The sequence below is a fragment of the Microtus oregoni genome, unplaced genomic scaffold (genome assembly GCF_018167655.1).
Source record: "Microtus oregoni isolate MIOR12 unplaced genomic scaffold, Mior012 000026F_ref0000081, whole genome shotgun sequence".
Lineage (NCBI taxonomy): Eukaryota > Metazoa > Chordata > Mammalia > Rodentia > Cricetidae > Microtus > Microtus oregoni.
This window is the reverse complement of record NW_024543085.1, coordinates 11,827,501-11,849,785: the sequence shown is the minus strand read 5'-3', so window position 1 is coordinate 11,849,785 and position 22,285 is coordinate 11,827,501. Positions and strand designations below refer to the sequence as shown.

Here is a 22,285-nt window from a genome sequence, read left to right as displayed (position 1 = left end):
TATGCATGTATTTCTGTATATTAAATATATCATTTACACACACATATATATAATGCTAGATGAATTTTTTTCTTGAATAAGTGAAGTTTTTATTAATATTTTATTTCTTTTCAAATTTCTTACATATCTTTAAGAAAAAGACTATATCTGTTTAGGAACGATATCAAGTTAATATTTCACTTCGGTGCCATACACTGACATTAACTATGAACAAAATTTATCACAAATTTAAATTAGAGAATTTAAAGCATATCATATTAAAATGGAATATAAATAAGACCTTAAAATCTATTGTCATTAGTTCTCTGTCATTTCTGTAAAGTTACTGAGTAGAAAAACAGGTGGTCTTTGTAATCAAAGCTGATATGAAACAAAATGTTTTCTTAATTGTAATTTCTCCAATTAAAGAATAAACAAACAAAGCCATGTGAATATGAAAAAGGATCACGGAGGATAACACAGGGGTCCACACTCATTCATTTGCTGGTGATAAAAACTGAACACTAGAGACGCGTGAGGAATGCTCTTTGTGGATCTTAAAGGAAACTGTTCTGAAGGAGATCTCCGCAATGTCCCTCAGAAAGTGAGCCAGATTTTCTTTAAAGCATATCCAGATCAGGAAAGTACATGTAAGCAGGTAGTACTATAAATTCAGTTTTCATTCCCACAACATACCATCCGTCAATCTAGTCACAGCAGAAAATACATAGTAATGATGGAGATGAGAAAGATGAAATTTTTGTTCAAATTCATGTATCTAGATTCTTTGTTTCAGCCATTTTTTGTAGTATAAAACATCAATAAATCTACCTAACAATTTTTAGATATCCTCTTTGCTGGGAATAGTATAATACATTTCACACCCAGCAAAATGGCAGCTCACAGTTGGTCTGGTTTAACAGACATGTAAATTTTCATTTAAGTCCATTTCTAAAGAGCCGTTGTGATATGTAAAGCAAATTTTCTCTTAATTGGCGTGAAACTATGAAAGGTTAAAAAAAAAGATTCTTAGTGGAAGCCTTCCTGGATTCCTTTATAAAGGCGCTATGATAGCAAGCGCTTGCCTCGTTGTTAGGGCGCCTTGGCTCTGTACTCCGCAGTCAGCCTACCATTTGTAAACACATCTTTTTGATGTTTCTGCCAACATCCTGGCAACAAAGCAGTGCAATTTCAAATGAGCTAATTAACTTAATTGTTGATGAAGCATGAAACAGTTCATTCACCCTGTTAGCTGCACCATGACAACATGAGAGGCTCAGCCTGCAGAGTTCCCCATCTCCATAAACCTGTCTGCAGCTTTCGGTTCACTCTTTCCTGTACCAGTAGTGTGCACAGAGACATCATTCATGAAAAGGGAATCTTCTCGTCTGCAGAAGAACCCTTGAGGAAGCTTTGAAACTAAAATATTGTGGGCAGGTACAAAGGATGCCTAAGATCTGGTTTTATGCTGGAGGGCTTACATGATCTATTTTCCAAACTATCATCATAAATGGCAAGAGGTCACAACATGAGTGAAATCTGAAATGTAACTGTTTCTTCAAATATTAGAGATCCCTGATCTTTATTTGTGATTCTTCTTATTAAAAGCTATTACTGAAAGGAGGCACACAAAGACTGCCACCTTAAATAAACTTACAAATACGGCTATATTATTTCATTTAAAGATACTCTATAGTTATTCAAATATTACATGAAACTATTACTAGAGATTTCAATTTTCCGAGAATGTTCTTTTACAAGCCTGTCTCGTTGATTCAAAGCCTTCCAATAATTTGCAAAATACTTTCACAAAAAGATGAAAATGACCTGTCAACATTCTTGGTCTGCTGTTTCCAATCCACTTGTTGAAACAAACTGAAAAACTCAGTGTGTTCTAGGATGGATCCATCTTTTCATTCTTCCTTTATTTATATTTATTTTTTGTTTATCTTACAGCAGTGTACCAAAACTCCCACGCAACCTGCCTCCCTGCCCCATGAAACATTGAAAAACCTACTTCAAAAACTGTCCAAAATCTTCACAAATGCTTTCACAGCCTGGCCACTTGCAGACTCCATGGCCATAGAGCGTGTGGGAGGCGCCAGTCTCCTCGTGTGACGAGCTGGAGCAAGAGAACACAGCGTCAGATTCATCTCAGAAAGCCATAATCGTTGCGGGCTGCTAGCGCCTGTCAGGTTACGATCAGTGACAAACAGGTCAAAACAGGTCAATTCAGCTCAGAGCAGTCAGAAAAATTTAATCGTTCTATTGAATAGTTCAACTGCCAAGGCTAGATGATGTTCCAATTAGACGAGAAATAGAGGCAAAGATGACTGTTAATAAAGGCTGGAAACTAAGAGTACTGTATAATATCATATGCTAATCCTGCCATATGACCTTCCTCTAACATTTTACCTCTAAATAAAAAAAAATATAGAACCTTACGTTATGGAGTGGGAAAAGTGTATTTTAATGAAAGCCACATGAAAAAAAAATCGTGACAATATTTTTGAAATGCTTCTTTCAAAAGCAATACGAATGTTAGAATCTTTTAAACTCATATTCATGTGTAAACCACACACAGAAATATTCCTAGTAGCTGCAGCTGATTTGAAAAATCCTGCTTTGGAACAGTATCTATTAACAATATCCTTACATAATTATGGCAGGCCTTTAATGAGTGGGTATTATATCAGATAGAGAGATCCTAGAAAAACTAACCTATTTCTGAAGTATATAATCATCAAATTAATCTCAATTAAAACAACAGCATGCAAGCATCCAGAGGCATAGCATTCCGCAATAAAAAGCAACATGAAAATCCACATGGGCTCAGAAGATTGCCAGGAACAACACCATACTTTGGTCTTCTGTTTGATCAGTACTGTTGTTACTTTTACACTTCTTCAGAAAAAAAAAATATAGCAAAGTATTTTCTGCATTTAGGCAAATATGCCATTCCATGACTGAACATTATCAATCCACTCCATGTTCATTTGGGAACAGGATAGTCTACGTGTTTAAACCATTTCAATATAAAATTCTGTACCTAATCTTCACGTTTTAAACCCAACTTTTAATTTTTTTAGATTATACACTTTATGTAAGTTATTTGACAAGATTTGATTTGATTAGAAGTGATGTGCTTAAGCCAGTGGAGTTAAGTCAGGAAAAAAAAAATACCTGGACACTCCTTTTTGACGAGCAGTTTTAACACAGCTAAGATGAAACACTAAGTTGGGAAGTTAGTTCACATAATGCAATATAAGTGGCAAAAGTCAAATGATTTTCCTGCATGCATTTTCACTTAAATTCATTTTAAAAATCATCAATATGTTTTGCTTTGGATATATTTACTAATTCCATCATGCCACAACAATAAAAAGGCAACTCTGATCATTCATATTCGGGATTATATAATGTTCAGCTGCTTTCTAATTTCTAAGTACAGGTTTGAAACGTCAATTAAGGAGAATATGCACGTATGCACACACCTTTAATTATTTGTAATTTAAAAACTTTTTTCTCAAATGGTAAACTTTTGCCATAACTCTTGACTTAATTCACAATATTTTATTCAAAATATAGCAATACAATCATTCCTTGCACACTCAGGGAAAACTTAATTTCTTTAGGCACGCTCCCCAACAATATCTGGTGACATTTAAAGTTTTTTATAGCTCAAAAAAATAAAAGGTCAACAGTAATGATTTCCCCTTCCCTTGCTCCAAATACATTTTTTTTTTTTTTGTTTCTGTTAGTGTAAACTCTAGCTCTGAGCTTTGGTGGAGATGAGATGCGGCTGTCAGGAGCAGGGGCCGTAGATGAGATTTACCTGTCCCGCCTTGCGTTCAGGACTGAAGACTGTCCGTTCACTATGGAGTGATGTGTTATTGGTGGTGAGGCTTTGGAAGTGGTGGAGGAGGTAGTTGAGGAGGGGTTGTTCGTGGTGAGGTCTAGCCCTCCGTGTTTAATGCCATTGTCTTCCATAGTGTGGACTCCAGTCACTTCTTTCCACAGCTGCTGAATCTCTGCAGGGCTTAGGCCAGCTAGAAAAGGAAAGGAAGTCCCAGTGATGTAATAGCAACATTGACTGTGATGGCCATCACCAACATTAATACATGATAAAAAAAAAATACGCTTGTACCACCAGTACCAAAGTTTTTTTTTTAATATCAAATGAAAGTTATTTAAAATTCACAATTTGAAAACAGTATTGAGAAGAACAGTGTTGGAAAATACATGGTTAATTAAAAAAATCTATATATGTTTTACTCAAAAAATAGATAATCGGACTTGATTTGTAGCTAGTATTATTAGTAAGGAAATAAAAAAATATAAATAACATACCAAAATAAATGAAAAGCCAAGAAAACAAACAGATCAAAATTAAGTAATAAACTTCAATGTTGGGGGGTCATAGAGAAGGAGCAGGAAAGAGAGTGAGAGAGAGACAGACAGACAGAGAGACAGAAATTTAGCAATTATCTGGGCATAGTAATCTTTCTCACAGAGGCCAACTATGTAATTGAATTTCAATTTAGGTCCTGAACAAACAATATGACTACCTCCATGGTTCATTTAAGTAGGTAATATCTAAATCTCTCCTTCAGTTATTACTGGTTAATAGAAAACTCAACTTCTCACTTTAAACCATTCCCTGGATCAGATTATTTATGTTTACCGCATACACAAGAGTGGAAATAGAAAGTCTTAGCGTGGGCTTTAGATTTTGGTTATTATCTGTAAGAGATACTTTGAAATATATTAAATGACTGTGGCTTACAAAAGGTACTTCCATACATTGTCTGGGATAACAAAGCTTAAACACATTAAAATTGCAATCAAATTAATACCCCATCTCTAACCCAAATATTATCTCCAACTGATAACCATCTGCAATAAAAAATTAGTTTTATTCAAGGTACTAACTCTCACAGTGGAAACAAGCCACTCTTAAGCAAAGACCCCATGCCCAGCAGTGGATGGCTTATTCAAAACAAACCCAATGGCATCTTTGGATGCTCTTTGCCTCCTAATACCGTGTCAGAACATTGAGTGTATGTGTATGTATGTGTGTGTTTGCACATGCACAATGCAACTATGCACTTTTCTTATACTTTTTCTTTGGCTCTTTATCTTTTTTGTCTCATTCTAATTTGTTTTATCTTATTTTCCTACGTTTTGTTTTGTTATTAATCCTTAGAGGCTTGTTTGTTTTCTAACCAAGAACAGAAATGTTCAGGATCTGGATGAGAGCAGGGAAGATGGAGAAACTGGGGGGAGTTGGATGAGGGAAAACCATAATAAGAATATAGCATATGAAAAAAATAATTTCAATAAAAGATAAATAAAAACAAATCTAGGCAGACTGACTTAAATGAGTTTGTCATTAAAATACTTTAAGAAAATATCAAAGTAACTAAATAAAAGTCTGGTGCCCGAAGTGAAGCTACAATTTTAATTATTTTCATTTATTGAACACATAATATATTCTGAAGCATCACCAAATGGTTTATATTCCTGCATTAAGCGAACATCACTGGAGGTCAAGGCTCACAGTTTACGAACACAAGGTTCACTGGCCAATGGCCCTTAGTTCCAAACACTGTGTTCGGCAATACTGTATGAGTCTCTCTAGTATCAAATACAGGATCACTGAATCATGACCATGCCAACCAATGGATATCTATAACAGAGACTGTAGTGAGGGTCATCTGTCAAAGAATAAGCGGAAAAACGTTCATAGGAGGAAGAAGGAAAATTAGAGCAAGACAGTAGAGATGCAGGGGAGAAGAGTGAGCACTTTTCTCTTTAGTCATGTATATGAAGTAGTTACTGGTCTACAGTGTTAAACAGCCAGGAGCCAGAATTCTGCCTGACCCAGTTGTAAATGCTTGCCAAATTATACTTCACAGTGGTAAGACAAGTTCAGATCTCATTAGTTTACCCAAAGCTTTCATTTTGGTAGTTCTGGATCCTTAATATTTCAAGATACAGTCTAATAGGAAAAAAAGAGGATAATCTGGTTTTCTAAAGCTATTTTTAAATAAATTATTTTTTTGGATTAAAAAAAAAAGTGTTTCCCTAATGGTAGATGTCTATTTGTTGTATAAGAAACTTTTACATGAAAGCCATTAATTGTTGCTTTAATGGTAACATTAACACAGAATTATGAACCTTTTTGACCATAGCTTTTTATGACCTGTCTGACCATGTGAGGTGTCCTAAGGGCATAATCCCAGAAGGAAAGTCTTTCCTTTTCAGGATCTACATGTCTTCTGTACACCACACTGCTGCCTTTCTGTCCCATCTCCCAACTGTAGCATAGACCGACACCATAACTTAATGTTTTCCTCTTATTTTCACTGGACTTGAATTATATGAATGTGTTCCTCACATAGAAGCCATAAATGATCTATTTCAAGATAAATTAGGTTGTGTAAACTCTCAGGTAAAAAAAAAAAAAAGACCCCAGGAGTCTTTTTGAATGGTTAGATACAAAGCGAAAACAATCAAAAGAACAAAACAAACACCTAACTCTTACTGTGGCTGACAGTACTGCTTTTCTTTCTTCTCTCGCCTGAACTCAACTATCACCTTCTCCATATTTCTTTGCATTGGAGCCATTTGCTGCTTTTCCAGTGCTTCAAAACGTTCATTCATGTTCCGGCCTCTGCCCTGGCTATTCTCTGAGCACAGATATTCTCACTGAGAATATTCCCAAGGTTGTTTTTCGTCTCTTCACTTTGCTTGAAAAGGAACCCCTCAGAGAGCTGTTGGCCATTGCAGCAACCAGTGTGCTCCTCCCAGTATTCCACCATTCCTTGAGTTCTGGACTACTTTGACTTAAAGAATATTAATTTAGTTTTAGAAATTAGACAAGGATTGGTCTGTCCACGAAGCTGTCTTTTCCTGTCTGTCTCTCACTCTATTTTCGTCTTCTCTCAGGCTATCTCAGTACCATAGTGTTACTACAAAAGTCTGCTTGACAAACAAGATGAGAATTTTCTTTGAGAGACTACAGTAGTTAAAGATACTATTAATATTTAGTTTATGGGATTTGTTAGTCATTTGGTTAATATTAGTATTCACTTGATTTTGAATGATTTTCATGGTACTATTCATTTGTATAGACCGTACTGATATCCCATGCAAAGAAAAGGGGACAAATACTAGATACTTAGTAGGACATGAAAAAGATTTGATGACTAACTTGCTTACCACTCAAGTAGAGTTTATTGGTGAAATCAGAGAAAAAAATGGCTTTCAATATTAGAGAGAAGAGGCACAGAATAATATAAGTAAGCAAACAGTGATTACCTAAAGAACTGGCATACTACCATAGTCTCACGATATTTAAAAAAAACTCCATGGCCTGACCACAGGTCACAGCAGTGAACCACAGTTGTGGAGGAAGGATTCAGATTTATGCTTCACAGTGATTCCATAGTCCATATCACTCAGAGATGAACTACAGAAGAGAAACTATTACCATGCTTTTGAGACAAAATTGTCCCAGCTAACAATTTCTTAAACACTTCTTAATGGTCACAAAACAATTTATGATTATTAAGCCACTAGCCAGTCAGTTTTTTACATTTGATAATGTTTTACGAATTCAGAGGTCTTAAGGTTACTTATCCCTACTGAAACACAAAGTTCTTTTAGACAGTGCTCTGCGGATTCACAGTCCTCCAGCCCTGTTTCCTGAGGGTTCTACAGATACGTAATGTAAGATTCATGATCCAAGTGATACAATTCTGCAATGTCAAGAAAAAAAGAAAACTGAATTCTTTCTTTAAACCTCAATGTTTTCCAAAATTATTTGAGAAAAACGATAAACTCATTCTGCAATTATATAATTTTTAATATTAGGTAAATGTTTAATCCCTATAACTGATATGTAGCCCATTTCCCCAAACACAGGTGTTCTATTTGGCATTGCCAGGTGAACATGCCAGATCTTTCAAACCTTGACTGTTCTTCACTGAGTTTCCTGTTGCAGAACCCTTCTTCTGCTAAAACATGCCTCCTTCAGTTTTACTTATCAGTTTTTGTTGTTTTTTTTTTGTGTTTTTTTTTTTTTTGAGACAGGGTTTCTTTGTATGACAGCCGTAGCTGTTATTGAACTAGCTCTTGAAGACCAGGCTGGTCTCAAATGCACAAAGATGGGCCTACCTCTGCTTCTCCAGAACTGGGATTAATGTCGTGAGCTGCAACATCCACTGACTTTTAATTATCAGTATTAACCAAAATTCCATAGTGTTCTATGCACTCACTGCTCTAAAAACAATGCAGAAAATTAATATTCAGTACCTCAATCCATATTTACTTGTCTTTTTAGAATGTGTTGAGGTACTGGGTTCCCATTGGTAGACACTAAGGCATAGCTTAGTTAAGTGACTGCAGACGTGATACAAGGTACCTGGAACGTTCTCACTCATTTCCTGTATGACTGCTCAGCACTTCTTCCCTGACACTCTGCCTAAATATTCATCTGTTCTGTTTTCTTTAGTTGAAAGGGATTGTTTTTCTTAATTTAGTTAGAACATTAGTGTCCTGGAGAAAATATTATTGGAAACAGCAGATTAGAATATTAAAGAATAATAATAAAAGTTTATCTTAAATGAAGATTATTCAGTTTCTTCGAACCTATGTCAAAGGCAGAACAATCAGTTTCAACAATCTTTATTACTGGGGAATTTTAAAAGTCCATGAACGTTGGGAAAGGTTTTTCTACTTTTAAATGATGGTTTAAACGATGGCTTGAACTTGGTCCCTAATCAATGTCAGTCATATAAACACACATTGGGAAATATCTTATCAAGGTTCAAATCAACACAAGATGAATCATTAAGTGAGAAGCTTAACACATAGCAGGAAAAGCAATTTAGTGTTAATGCTTTGCTCCTTAATTCTGAGTTTATGAAGCAAATACAGGGCGCCAGGAATTGTGCTAGGTGATTGTTAAGTACAATCTGATAACCGTGACATGAACACACACGTCAGTGGTTGTCCTTATAAATATTATATTTTATACTATTTTACACTAAAAAATGTGTGTTTAGTATATTTTCTTCTATGTTCAGGAGTTAGTTTTTAAATGTGAGCTAATGTTCTAAGGGCTGAGGAAATGACTAAGTTGATCAGTGCATGCACAATATGAGCAGGACTCACTTAGGTTTTCGTCCCCTGTTCACATGTAAAAAGTCAAGTTATAATCTGGAGTGAAGGCTCAGTGGATAAGGAATGATTGCTTGTTAATGAGGACCTGAGTTCAAATCCCCAGAATCAACATCAAAAGCCCAGTGTGATTACACATGTCTGTAACATCAGTACTGTGGGAGGTAGAGGCAGTAGGATGACTAAGGCTTACTGGTCATTAGCACACCTCCATGTTCAGTTAAAAAAATCTTTTCTCAAGAGAATATTCTAGAGAATGACAGTGCAGGGTACTTGGTATCCACCACTGATCTTCGAGTATGAATATGAATATGATTGTAAACACAATTGCACACACATAAACACACACACACACACACACACACACACACACACACACACAAAGCTGGGCATGGGAGTACATTTCTTATTTGTAACCCCAGAATTGATGAGTCAGAATAGAACTAGGTGGATCCCTGAAACTCACTGGCCAGCCAGACTAGCAGAATCAATGAGCTCTTTGTTCAGGGAGATACACTCTCAAAAAAATAAAGAAAACATATACATGGAAGAAGACACTAGGAAAATAATAAAGACACTAGAAATAGCTCTTTGACTTTCATGTGCTTGTATACACATGTGCATAGACACACACATGTATTCTTTCACGGGCACATATTCACATGCAGATACATGTAGCATGTATATGTTCATACATACCAATACACAAAGGCATTAGGATACAGTGTAAGTCTACTATAAACATTAAATTAATTAAATGGTATTTAATGGTACTCTGCAAATATCTGGGGTTACTTACATAAGTAATAAATGGTAGAAATACGTGGATCATTCATAGTATATTAAAGTCGATATTCAACATGAACTGAGATATTTCTGTGTACTTTCAACTTTTCAATCTTAATGCTTACAGTTTGAAGAAGTGTCACACATGCATGCCATAATAACTGTGCTGCACAGAGGCGTCTACACCAGCAGAGTCAATGCTCCACCAGTCCTGACTCCTTATTCGCAGTTGCCTCCCCCAGAAGACAAATAAGTGTCTGAAGTATCTCTGAGAGATCTATGGGTTTGCTTAGATTCAACCAAACAAAATATAGTGTCATGTGTATTAAAACCACCTACTAGTGTTAACACTCATCTTTCATATGCTTGTATGATCACAGGTGCCTCAATTGTCCACTTTGCCAAAATGTCAAATTCCAAATTATAAAATATAGGTATTTAGTAAAGATTAAGTCCCAAGATAAATATCTCTACTAGTTCATACAGGCACTCTCTTCTCTTCTCTTCTCTTCTCTTCTCTTCTCTTCTCTTCTCTTCTCTCTCTCTCTATCTCTCTCTCGTTATAGAGAAAGAGAGCTATAACTTAATAATTTTCCTATTCAATTTAAATATACGGTGTAGCTTTAAAATCCGAAATTGTTTTTGAGTTTTCCAGTGGAAGATTAAAAATTTGTCAATCAGAGTATTTCTATGGCTTATGAATTAGTTGGAACAAAATGCACCTTAGATTGGATTCTCACTTGATCTTGTTTATCATGTGTGAAGTTGAATCTCAACATCAAAATATACTAACCAAATATATAAATTTATATTAATGTAACACATGCTAGTTTCTCAGCCAATTCCACAATTCAAAATATGATATAACTTAATATCAATCTTTCTTATTTATGTTTCTGAATTAAATATACCCAGTCATCCTCTATGCATTTAATTTTTTACAAGATATTTTCTGTGAACAAAACAATTGCAAGCAACTATTTTCTTTTTCCTCTCTTTTTTCTTTTTGTTTTCTAGAATTCACTATGTACTAAGCTGACTTTGCATTTGTGTGGACTTCACAGATATCCACCTGCCTTTGCTTCATGAGTGCCAAGGTATTAAAGGTATGGGCCTTCATGGCAAAGTTTATTCTGGAACAAATAGAAGAATATTTAAATTTTAAGTGATTGAAAAGAATTTTGACATATTAATCTCCAAACAAAAATCATTTTGTATTTGGATAGTAATTCTGTATGGTGTATATTGCTTATATATTTTCTACTGTTCTTATATTTAAACCTCACTCACATTCGACTCTGACCTGAAAAGCCCATAAACACGCTTAAGCGAAAGATCTAGGATTCTAGGTGTGACGTAAGCAGGTCAAATAGCTACTTTGGCTGAATACTGAGCCAATTACTATCTTGAGCACATTTCTATCTCCTCAAAATCCATTATTATATTTTATTTCAAAAGATTTCATTTTTTTACTCTAAGCATACTTACCCTGAGCATAGCTGGTTCTACCATGTATTATTCAAGACAGTGCTGTCTAAAATCCATTATTTTATGTTTGTTTGTTCAGACTGTTCATTGAAATCTTAAATCTAAAATAACGTATACACTTATAGAATAAGTCACATGAAGTGAAATAAAGTATTTGCCACACTCTTCTGTACCTATACAGTAGGAATAGCTTTCAAGACTCCCAGGGAATGTATGAAACTGTGGGTATCACCACAACCTCTAAGTTGATGCCTTCCACAGTTTAACTAAGCACTTATCACTTAGTATTGCTCGAAGTTTTGCTGCATGAGTTGTGATAGAAAGATTACTTATCAGGGTTTCATAGATAGAACATTCATTTTCATAGTAAATCTCAGCATCTTGAAAACATAATTTTTACAGCTCACTAGTACAAACTTTAGCTTTTTTTCTTATAGGAGACTACTCGGCATTTCTGTTAGGGTATTTGAATTACCAACATCCTTTCTCTTGTGTGTTAGGGCCATTAATAATTAAAACAGGGTGTAGAAAACACAAGTACTAAGATTTCAAAACAAGTCTGACACTGAGAAGGATGAAGTGCACGGGGAGGGTAGAATAGACATGGAAGCTCTGTAGATACTCTAGGCAAAAGTTTGCTTGACATACAGTAGGTGAAATAAAAAGTTATGAAATATCATCATATCTTCAGATGCTAAACAATTCAAAATTTTTTATTTCTTTCTGGAGTTCCCTATTTAATATTTCTTCTGGAATACAGTTAACTTCAAGTTACTAAAAGTAAGGAAAGGGAAATTTTGAATAAAGTCAAAGTCAACCTGTGAAAACACTGTGTTCAGAAAGTAAATTTTATCTGATGCTAAAGACCTATAGAAATGGAAAGCTCTTGCACAGTTTCTTCTTACTAACAAGTAGGCCATGGTATCAGTACACTACACAACACTGCTCAATGCAGTTATTCATTCAGAAGCATATTGCTCACATGTTAGAGTTTTATAATCATTATGCTTGAGATTGATTCACAAGTTCATTATTTTTATTTGATGTCAGTTACCTGCTGTCACTCCTTCTACAGACAAACTACGTACATATTTAGAGATGTTAATTTAGCACATATTTTACATTAAAATTCAGTATTATAATACTATTTGTGGCTTAATGTTTAAAATTTCAAAGAGTTCATGTTAAAATTATGTGATATATTATATAACTTTAGCAAGAAAGTTCTACAAATCTATTCTGTCAAAATTATAAAGTGCTATTTCTGATATTTATACACATTTTATATAATTTCAGAAGTTATAATTTAAACTAGCCAGAGGAATTTGTGTTAAATCATGGAGATAAATAAATTATGTCATATTTTTGAAGACATAATGAGAACATCATCCATCATTGTACAGTAATCCCATTTGGTTTTCATGTGATTACTATTCATGGGCAATCAATCAACAAACCAAAAGCTTAATGCAAGATGAACTGAAACACTGATAATGAAAGTATTAAAATTATTTTACCTGAAATAAAGAGTAGCTAAGACTGATGACTTGGGGCTTATACTATCCAAAAATTGCTTCTTTATTTTTTTCTCACTCTGATTTTAGGTTTCCAGCATAACAGCACCTCAGACATCATATGATATCATAGTTGCCCCTTAGAACGGATGCCTGTAGATACCAAAGTCTGAAATGCTGGATATATATATATATATATATATATATATGTGTGTGTGTGTGTGTGTGTGTGTGTGTGTGTGTGTGTGTAAATATATAGAGAGAGACAGATGAGTATATATATGTATATGTATATTAAATAATCCTTGAGAGTAACAGTTAATGTCCTGTTAATACTACACAAATATTTATTAGTCTATATTTTTAGTGGCAAATGCTTTGAAATAAGTCTGTACACGCTCAGAAAAACCAATTTCATCCCAAAATATTTTATTGTAATTGGTTGACTCCATGGATATGAATTCCTAGGTCATGATGCCCACGGTTTAGAAAGCTGGAGCATTCATTTTCCATGACTGGTTGATTTGAAACAAATTCAGCCTGTGTTTGAATGGTGGGGTCTCAAAAAGAATAGTTTTCACATTCAATAATTAGTGAAAACTATGATGAGGGTTGCGATTTCTGTTCATGATGTGGTATTAGCAAGAACATTGACCACAGAAACCACTGAGGTTTGAGCCCGCAATTGTTCAATTCCATTACTTCTCTTTCATCATTGGGGAATTGGTGTGGGAAGTCCTTCTGTCTATGTGTTGCTTTTATTGGTTAATGAATAAAGAAACTGCTTTGGTGCCTATAGCAGAGCTAGGCGGGGAAAACTAAAATCAGTGATTTAATTAATATAGGTTTTTTTTGTATAGTTATTTTGGGGCTGAGCAGCCAGGAACAAACAAGTGGCATCCTACAACAGGAAATGTTTTTGTGGGCTTTATGTTTCTTTCTTAACTATAGATTTTTCTATGAAGATACTGGTGCTTGTGCTTGTAATTCCAGCATTAGCAAGGCTGAGGCAGAAGGATTGTTCATGAGTTCAAGGCTAGGCTGTGCTACCCACTGAAGTTTAGGCCACTATGGACTACAGAGGAAAACCCTGTCCAACAACAAAAAATAAGTTAATAAATAAGTAAAATTTCTGCACAATCTAGGCTTTGCTTTTAGAACCCTCACTTTCCCAAATTTCTTCATTATGTGCATTTTAGTTTTCATATGTCCTGTGAACAATAAAAGTAGGAAAAAAGTAAAAAATAATTCTATACAAAACCAGCTCAGAATAAGAGCAATTTTCACTTGAAAATTACTATAATGATTATACAACAATAGTGTCCCTTGCTTGATGAGAATTTGACTAGAGTTGGAAAAATTCAGCTGAAAAAAATTATTTTAAATAAGAGTTACACTTTCTCAAAAAATTAGAAAGACTATACTACAATAAAATTATGGTAAATCATGATTTACTTTTGAAGAGATTCTAAATGAAGATTTGTTTAACTTTTATGAAATTAAAAAGAAACAAAAAGATGAACTTATTGCTTCTATTTGGGTCTATTTCTATCAACAAATAGCTTTTATCAAGAAAATCCATGCTTGTATTCAGTTAATATATAAGTGTCTTTTATAATTCTTATTTCCATTTGTCCAATGATTTTATTATTTTTCTAAAGAACCATAATTCATGATTAGAACTTTTATTTCTATGATAATATTGAATTTATTCTACTTCTTTCTAGAATAAGTCTGAAAACTGGGTCTATGCCTAGACTTTCTTTCAATAATTAAACTTTGTTTTTCTGGATTTCCCAGGGATGCTCAAGACAAGTAAATTTGATCTCAAGCTAAATGAAAGAGAAAAATCTGGGGAAAGCTACAACAAAGTAATAGTAATTTGATGAATAAAAGACAATATATATGGTAAAACTATTCATTTCATTGGCCATCAAACAGTGGTCACGCACAATGTAAATACTGGATTTCACTTGAATAACTTATTATCAAATTGTTCTTGCCTTTTTTGAGTATGTTCTACAGAGACCGTAAGACGTGTGGCAAATACTGCTATAAAGTAAACTCCTTCGTGACAGATATACTGAAGTTGAATTAAGGTTCACTTGTGTAAACAAGCTTTGTCCCAACACAAAATCCAAATATACATTAAAATATCCATTCACAAAGATTAACAACACGTGACCTTTACCTTAATTGGGAATTTTAGCCATTGATTATCTTTCTTTCTTAAATTTCTTTCCCCAAGGTTGAGAACAGCATATATATATATATATATATATATATATATATATATATACACATTAGAATACACTCAGATGTAGTTTATACAGAATATCAAATTAGAATATGGTCAATAGCATTTAAAACTCTAATTTGCGGTTCCAGGACAGGAACCAAAAGAGCTATGGAGAAACCCTATCTTGAAAATCAAAAAAAAAAAAAAAAAAACCAACAAAACAAAACAAACAAACAAAAAAAAAAACCCTCTAACTTGCATTGTCTGTAGAGGGAATTTTGGAGAAATGCTATCACTGCAGTCTTATGACATAGGCTGGGCTTCCAACACCAGAGTCTGCACTTGCTCTATGGATGCCCAGCGCTGCTCTATTCTTTGTGATTTCAGTGCCAAGGTTGGGAAGCTGTGTTTTCATCAGCTGTCCACCAAAGCTCATTATCAGCCCATGGTAAATGGAGTTCTGCCAGCCTTCCTGCGCCATCCATTTCCCTGCAGGTCATCCCGCATATTCAGTGGTGCTTCAACTGTATTGTCTTGCACTATTCTTGCCCATAAAGCTAACTAACTTACACTTCATATTTAACAAAATACTTGAGATAGTTTCACTCTGTACTTGAAAGCAGTGGGTGGTAGAATTTCTGAGGCTATGGAAAGTGTGTCATGTGACCATCGAAGCAGTCCAGACTTCAGTTATCAACGTGAAGGACATAAGCCAAAGTAACTCAGGGTATAGGGTATATCTACAGGAGCATGGAATGGGAGAAAGCAGGAAAGCAGGAATGAAGGATCTGCAGCGTGTCCGCTATACCTTGAGGCAGCGACTGGACAGGGAGGGCCGCTTGGCCTGGCGGGATGGAGATGAGGCCCTGACGCTGAAGGCTGAGCAGATGCTGCTGCTGCTGCAGTTGCTGCATTTGGAGAAGCTGCTGCTGGAAGACAAGCTGCTGGGCGGCCAACTGCTGCTGTTGCTGCTGCTGCTGTTGCTGCTGCTGCTGTTGTTGTTGCTGTGGGTGTCAGAAAACCCGAGCCAGTCAACAGCAGAGAATAAGGTGCGCGTAAACCACTCTCACACACAGAAAGGCATGCTCCTTTCCTCGCCCAGATGTCTTCTTGAGCATTCCATGGTCAAAGTCCAGAAGCCAGATGTGAGCAGCTTCTAGGTACTCAGCTGCCTGCTTCTTGGAAGTTAAACAACTTCCCTGAACTTGGCTCGGGGAACCAAAGAACTTGTGCTAATGGCACTGAGCAAAGTTTAGAGACCGACTCTAGCCAAGGACTTCACTGGAGATGATTGGAAGTTTATTTAGACAAATTGACTAACACCTGAGGGAAGCTAACTCCCACAATACTCTCACTTTTCCCCAACTCCGTAAGTTTGGTGTGTGGAGGTCCACAGCTGTGGTCTCTAGTGGTTTATTAGTAAACTTGGATGGAGCTACAGGACAGGCATGCTAGCTCTCTCTCTTTCTCTCTTTCTTCTGAATACATTAAAAAGGCAGGATTATGTGCAAGGCAAAAAGAAAAAGGGCCCTTATTATAAAGAAAAGTCTAACTTCCAGTTTTGTGAGGCATTACAAGACAAACCAGAGTTCTTTGGACTCGGGAGGGTAGGCGATGGCAGTCACACTTCAGAGCAAGACAAGCTGTGTGGAAGACCTTTCCTTTTTAGTTTGGGGAAAACAGAAACTTCTGATGCGCTCACTGGAAAACAGACTGCATAATGGAGCAAGTCATGTGGATTGCCCAAAGCCTCTGAGAAATAAGAGAGCAATTTCTATTCTGTAGTTGATGGCTGTCTGAAATTCTATTCACAAATCCAAACAGAAACAAACCCTCAGGAGGTCAAAACTGTTTCCTGTACGTTTGCATAAGGGGCAGCTTGGAGAGACAACAGCCCTGATACCTGCTGATCAACTGAACTACTTCAACATGTTTTGTTTGGATTATGTTTATATTTGATGCAGTTTGCTGACAAGCACAGGCTAGGCCTGAGAAGCCAGCTTGTCAGTTTGATTTATGAGCATATCAAACGGTAACTTTCTACTCGCCACTCCAAACCTACCCTAGCAGTTCATTAATCAGGGGCCCGTGACTTTGAAATCTGTGCTCAACCAGTTTTTCTCCCTGCCCCACCCCCCCAACAATGGGCTAAATTTGCATGCATGGTCTCTGAGCTGTACAACTGAGAAAAATAAGGTTCCCTCACCAACTTGGATTCTCAGTGAATACAAGATAATCAGTACTCTGTCCACCACACAGCTTGCTCTTTGTACACTGTGATTCATTAGTGACATTAGGCGACAGTCAGCAATGGATTGTGACTCTCAAGTCCCGTGCTACAAAAAAGGAGAGCACGAGAGTCTCACTGTCACTGTTATTAAGCTCAGTAAAAATACAGAACACTGCATCTTTGACAGCAAGAGCCTTGTTATAGGGAGATCTGAGACGATCCTCACCTCTCAAAGTACCTTCTCAAGCCCATGCTATTAGGTATCAATGAGATAACTAGATTCTACCTCCTTCGCTTGCTTGCCAGGATGCTGCTGCTGCTGCTGCTGTTGTTGCTGCTGCTGTTGTTGTTGCTGCTGCTGTTGCTGTTGCTGCTGCTGCTGCTGCTGTTGCTGCTGCTGCTGTTGCTGCTGCTGCAAAAGCTGAAGATGTAACTGCTCTTGCTGTTTCTTGTAAAACTCTTGTAGTTGTTGCTGAATAAACCATTTTGACTTTAATAAATAAAGGCAAAAGTTTCATGTATCATCAATGTCCTAAACTCTACTAGCCTGACACATGGTAGAGTGGTCATTAAGATACACCTCACCGCCCACCCCTCCCAAAAAAAAAAAATTGCATTGGATTTAAAGAGACAGCGCTACATACTTTTTTTCCCAAGGCAGCTCTGAAAATTTCCAATCCAGAATCCAAACAATCCTAAACAAAAGGGTATAGAAAATCTGTATTCTAAAGGCCAGAACCAAAGTAAATACTCTAAATGACTACATCTGAAGCCCTATGACGACCTAAGCACGGGCTGTGCTCTACCCCTTAGAAGGATCAAGCATCACCGCCACCAAAGTAGGATGAAAACAGTATCATCTATCAGAGGTTTTAACACAATGTCATGTTAGAAATCTATGTAACCTGTAGGCCCAATCAGAGGCAATAGCAAAGCTACTTACTAACTAACAACTCTGGTAAAACACTTTATTTTCACCCCAGAAAGCAAGTATCACCTTCTGAATCTATTTTTAGGTACTCAAGTCTTCAATAAGCTTCACTGTAGGCTCACTGTTTGTATTATCACAAAAACAAACTTGATCTTATCTGTCCCGTTTTATTTTAATAAACGGATTCCTGTTTTTCAAGTGATGACTATACCCCAGAAAAAAAAGCTTGGGCGCAGCTTTTAGCATGCGCAGTGTGCAAAGTAGCCTTTTCCTATTTATTGGAACTCAAGGTGGGGGGGGATGCTAATGTGCTGGCGAGTTAAAAAACAACAATTCTGTGGTATGTTGGTACACTCCTTGGCAAACCTAAAAGTAAATGTACCTAAGAACCTGAATAATCGAATACAAATTCATCTGTTTTCAATTTGCTCTTCTTTCTGCTCCTGTTCTAGACTTAGGTACACTTGGAGAGAATGAGTAACTTAAGTCCTCTTAGGCAGCTTTGCAGGCACAGTGTGACATTTCTGTTTTGATGGGCTACTAAGCTGCTTCTGTATGTGGAGACTGCACTACGTACTAGGCCCAGCACACTGCCAGCAGCGTGTTTCCCCTTCAGCGGGACTAGAACACCAGAGCAGGTAACATACATTACCTGCTGTAGCATCACTGCCTGCTGCTGCTGGAGAAGGGCTTGGAGCTGCTGAGGAGACAGGACCTGCTGCTGAAGAATCTGTTGCATCTGCTGAGGAGTGATCACCTGGGGTGTCATCATGGCCACTGACACGGGGACCTTGCAAGGAGAGAGAGGGAAAAGGCTGTCACAATCCAGTGCCTGCTGGTCTTTGCACAACGGTATGACGTTGTTTTTAAGTTATTTAGCACCCACGGCCCAAAACGGTATCCATTTTGTGCTATGTAACTTTGTATTATTTTGAAAATAGTTTTCCAGAAGCAGCAGATTTCAGCAGGCTCCCACTTGAAGTTCCATGGTTCAAATGATTTGCACAAAGGGGCTGGAACTCTGGACAATAGAAGAGAAAATAAATAATTTCGTTGCCGTGGTCTCAGAAGTTCATCATTGAGTCTCTTTTCAATGTCTAATTGCTGTAACTGAAGACCTTTTTAAATATTTTAAGCATATCATTAGAATAAAAAAGCTAAATAATTAAAATTATCCATAAGAATAACTGATATTTATAGCTGTACAAAGCATATATATAGAACATACTTATATAACTTAATCATAATTCAAAGTTATATGTAAATTTATAATACTTATAAATACATATACTGAATGAAATGGCTGAGTAGGTGAAGTTGCTGGTTCCCAACTCAACTATTGGAGTTTGTTTCAGAACCTGGAAAAAAAAAGAATTAACACCTACAAATTGTCCTCTGACCTCCAAGTGAGTGCCATAACACACACACAGAGGCACACACACATAACATAGCACAAATAAATGTAAATTAAAGAGATAAAATTTAACAATAAACATGAATAAATAAGTGACAGTAATAACTGATATACGATATTTTCTAGATATGAATTAATATAGATGAAAATATCGGAGGAGACTAGCTCACTAAAAGGCAGAATAGTAAGGCTAACAGTCTAGTATCTTCCTTAAACATTTTCTTATGACAAGCAATTAAAGTTATACTAGAAAGTCCAGAAATCTAAAGATTACTCAAAGAGTTTCCAATAGATTTATAACAAAACGAAAACATTTTGTTTAAACTTCCTTCTCACTTCTTTTTTTCTAAAACTTTCTGGGGATGAAAGAGGAAAAGTGGGATATGAGAGAAAAGAAGGAAGGGAGGAAAACAGAGCATAAGCACACTGATCGCACTATATATTTCTGAATGCTTGGTTATTTAAAAAGTTAAAAGCTATGAGTTTAATCACTTGTTCTTTGATAAACAAATAGAACTATTAAAATAAGTGTATATATATATTTCATATATATATACATGAAAAATTTAAGCTACAGAACTGTGTCCTTTTCCAATAATCATTCACTTCTTGTCTCTCCCAGACGTGAGGAGGAAATTAGCCACTCAGGGACAGAGGAAGACATGGTAGAGTTTCATTTCAAGAGTGCCAGTGCTGATAGATTAGATGGAAGACAGCAGAAAGACAGAATGAAAATAAAGCAGGAAGGAAGGAAGAGGTAGGGGCATGTTCGTATGGAACACACCCGTAGCTACCTTTGTGCAAATGTGCACCGTCCGGGAAGGTGGTCAGTTCTTGAGAATCTTCCCGTCTTTCTTTCTTGCCAGTCTATTGTTACTGTTCAGTAGTTGCTTGGTTATCTCTTTTCACTTAAGTGTCTATATTTCCAACTAAGCGTGCTCTGTGCATAACTCTCACAAGTGAACTCTCTAGGGCAAACCTATAAGTGGAGGCCTGCCAGAGTATTCCAAAGCTCGCAGTTAGGTTCCAGCTTCTACATAAGATAGGATGTTGTAGTCCCAATCTATTGAGACTTAGTATTTGGCCAAAGTAAATTGTCTGTTGTCACTGCAATTCCAAAGCTTATCAGTCAGTTCTCTTACTATGCAGAACAATTTAATTTTATTAAGCCTCTAAAGATTTGTGAGTACCTTACAGTGGGCTTTGACACAGAGTGTCTGCCACAGCTCACATGTATGGGACACATTCACATTGCAATCAGACTTTGGCCTTCTCTGAAAAACTACCATCTGAAATAGATAAAAAGATTTTGGAAAGATAAGCCAACTAACACACAGCTAATTGAACTCTCTTCTTCCCTACATATATACCAAAATCCATCATAAAGGCCATAATAGAGATAGGAAAACATATCTGAAGGATTTCTAATATTTATGAAAGCTGATACCATCATCTAAATCCGTATATAAACAGACACACACAATGAAACCAACCAAACATCCAACAAACTAAGCCACCATAGAACTGTGACTATCAATTTTATTTTGTATTTAGACTTCTCAGTATCCTTATGTTAATTTATATAATTTTCAAAAATTCAAAATGTCTCCATTTCTATGATTAATTTTACGTGACTCAATTTCTGTATTATCCTTTTTACAGTTTACTTACTATAGGACTGTGTTTTTTTGCCACCAGGAGTTACCTAGGAATTCACTGACATGAAATAAGAGCAATTCCTTGAGTGCATATAAAAATCTTGCTCCTACACTATTCATTAATATTCAGAAAAAATAGTATCAGATTTAAAAAGTTCTGGATTACCACATAGCTTTGGATAACGCCAGAGGAATTCATATAGCTTTTCAGCTTAGTGTTAAATGACCAACACATTTTCTACTAGCTATAAAACTTGATGCATGCAAACATTCCATTGACTGACTAGTATTTAGATGTGTGGCAGAGGTGAGGAGGAAATTCCTGGACACTTCCTGACTGAGAGGCAAAACAAAGTCCAATGGGCATACCTCAGTGGGTGTTCCAATAAATACTGACATTGCTAGTCAAGCTCTTTGTGAGTTAAGGAATGTAAACAGCCCACATATCTGAGGACATTTTCCTTTTTCTCTTACCTTGTGCTTACTCTATTGGCAGGTCTAAAACTTCCTGAGATATACCAAACATGGAATCCCATTTACCTTTATTTTGTCATCAAATAAATTAAGCAAAATCTTAATGCTTTGACCTGCATACCAATAACAACTAGATAACTGAAAACCAAGATATGATTATGAACAATGATGAGAGTAGAAAAATTCTGAGATTGTCTTGAGATGAGTCAAATGGTAAAAGGGAAGGTATAGGCATTATTCTCCCGACAGGTAGGCGATAACTTTAGGTGACTTAAAAGCACATATATGATAAATATATTTGTGTATTTTTGTGCTCCTCCTTGAAGGGGTCAGAGACCTGTTAGAACAGACACACTGCCAAGACCATGTCTTCTTCAAATGAAACT

The 22,285-nt window shown here is 36.1% G+C and overlaps 1 protein-coding gene across 1 annotated transcript in view; it reads right to left on the bottom strand.

The window, feature by feature from the left end:
* Window positions 1-22,285, bottom strand: part of Foxp2 (forkhead box P2) — a 494,130-nt gene that overhangs the window by 45,274 nt on the left and 426,571 nt on the right. The window contains exons 6-10 of the mRNA XM_041675445.1: window positions 19,006-19,143; window positions 17,709-17,894; window positions 16,001-16,175; window positions 3,815-4,028; window positions 1,997-2,101 (exon numbers count right to left, since the gene is read on the bottom strand). Coding sequence (XP_041531379.1) covers window positions 1,997-2,101; window positions 3,815-4,028; window positions 16,001-16,175; window positions 17,709-17,894; window positions 19,006-19,143 — 818 coding nt within the window. The remainder of the gene's footprint in view (window positions 1-1,996; window positions 2,102-3,814; window positions 4,029-16,000; window positions 16,176-17,708; window positions 17,895-19,005; window positions 19,144-22,285) is intronic.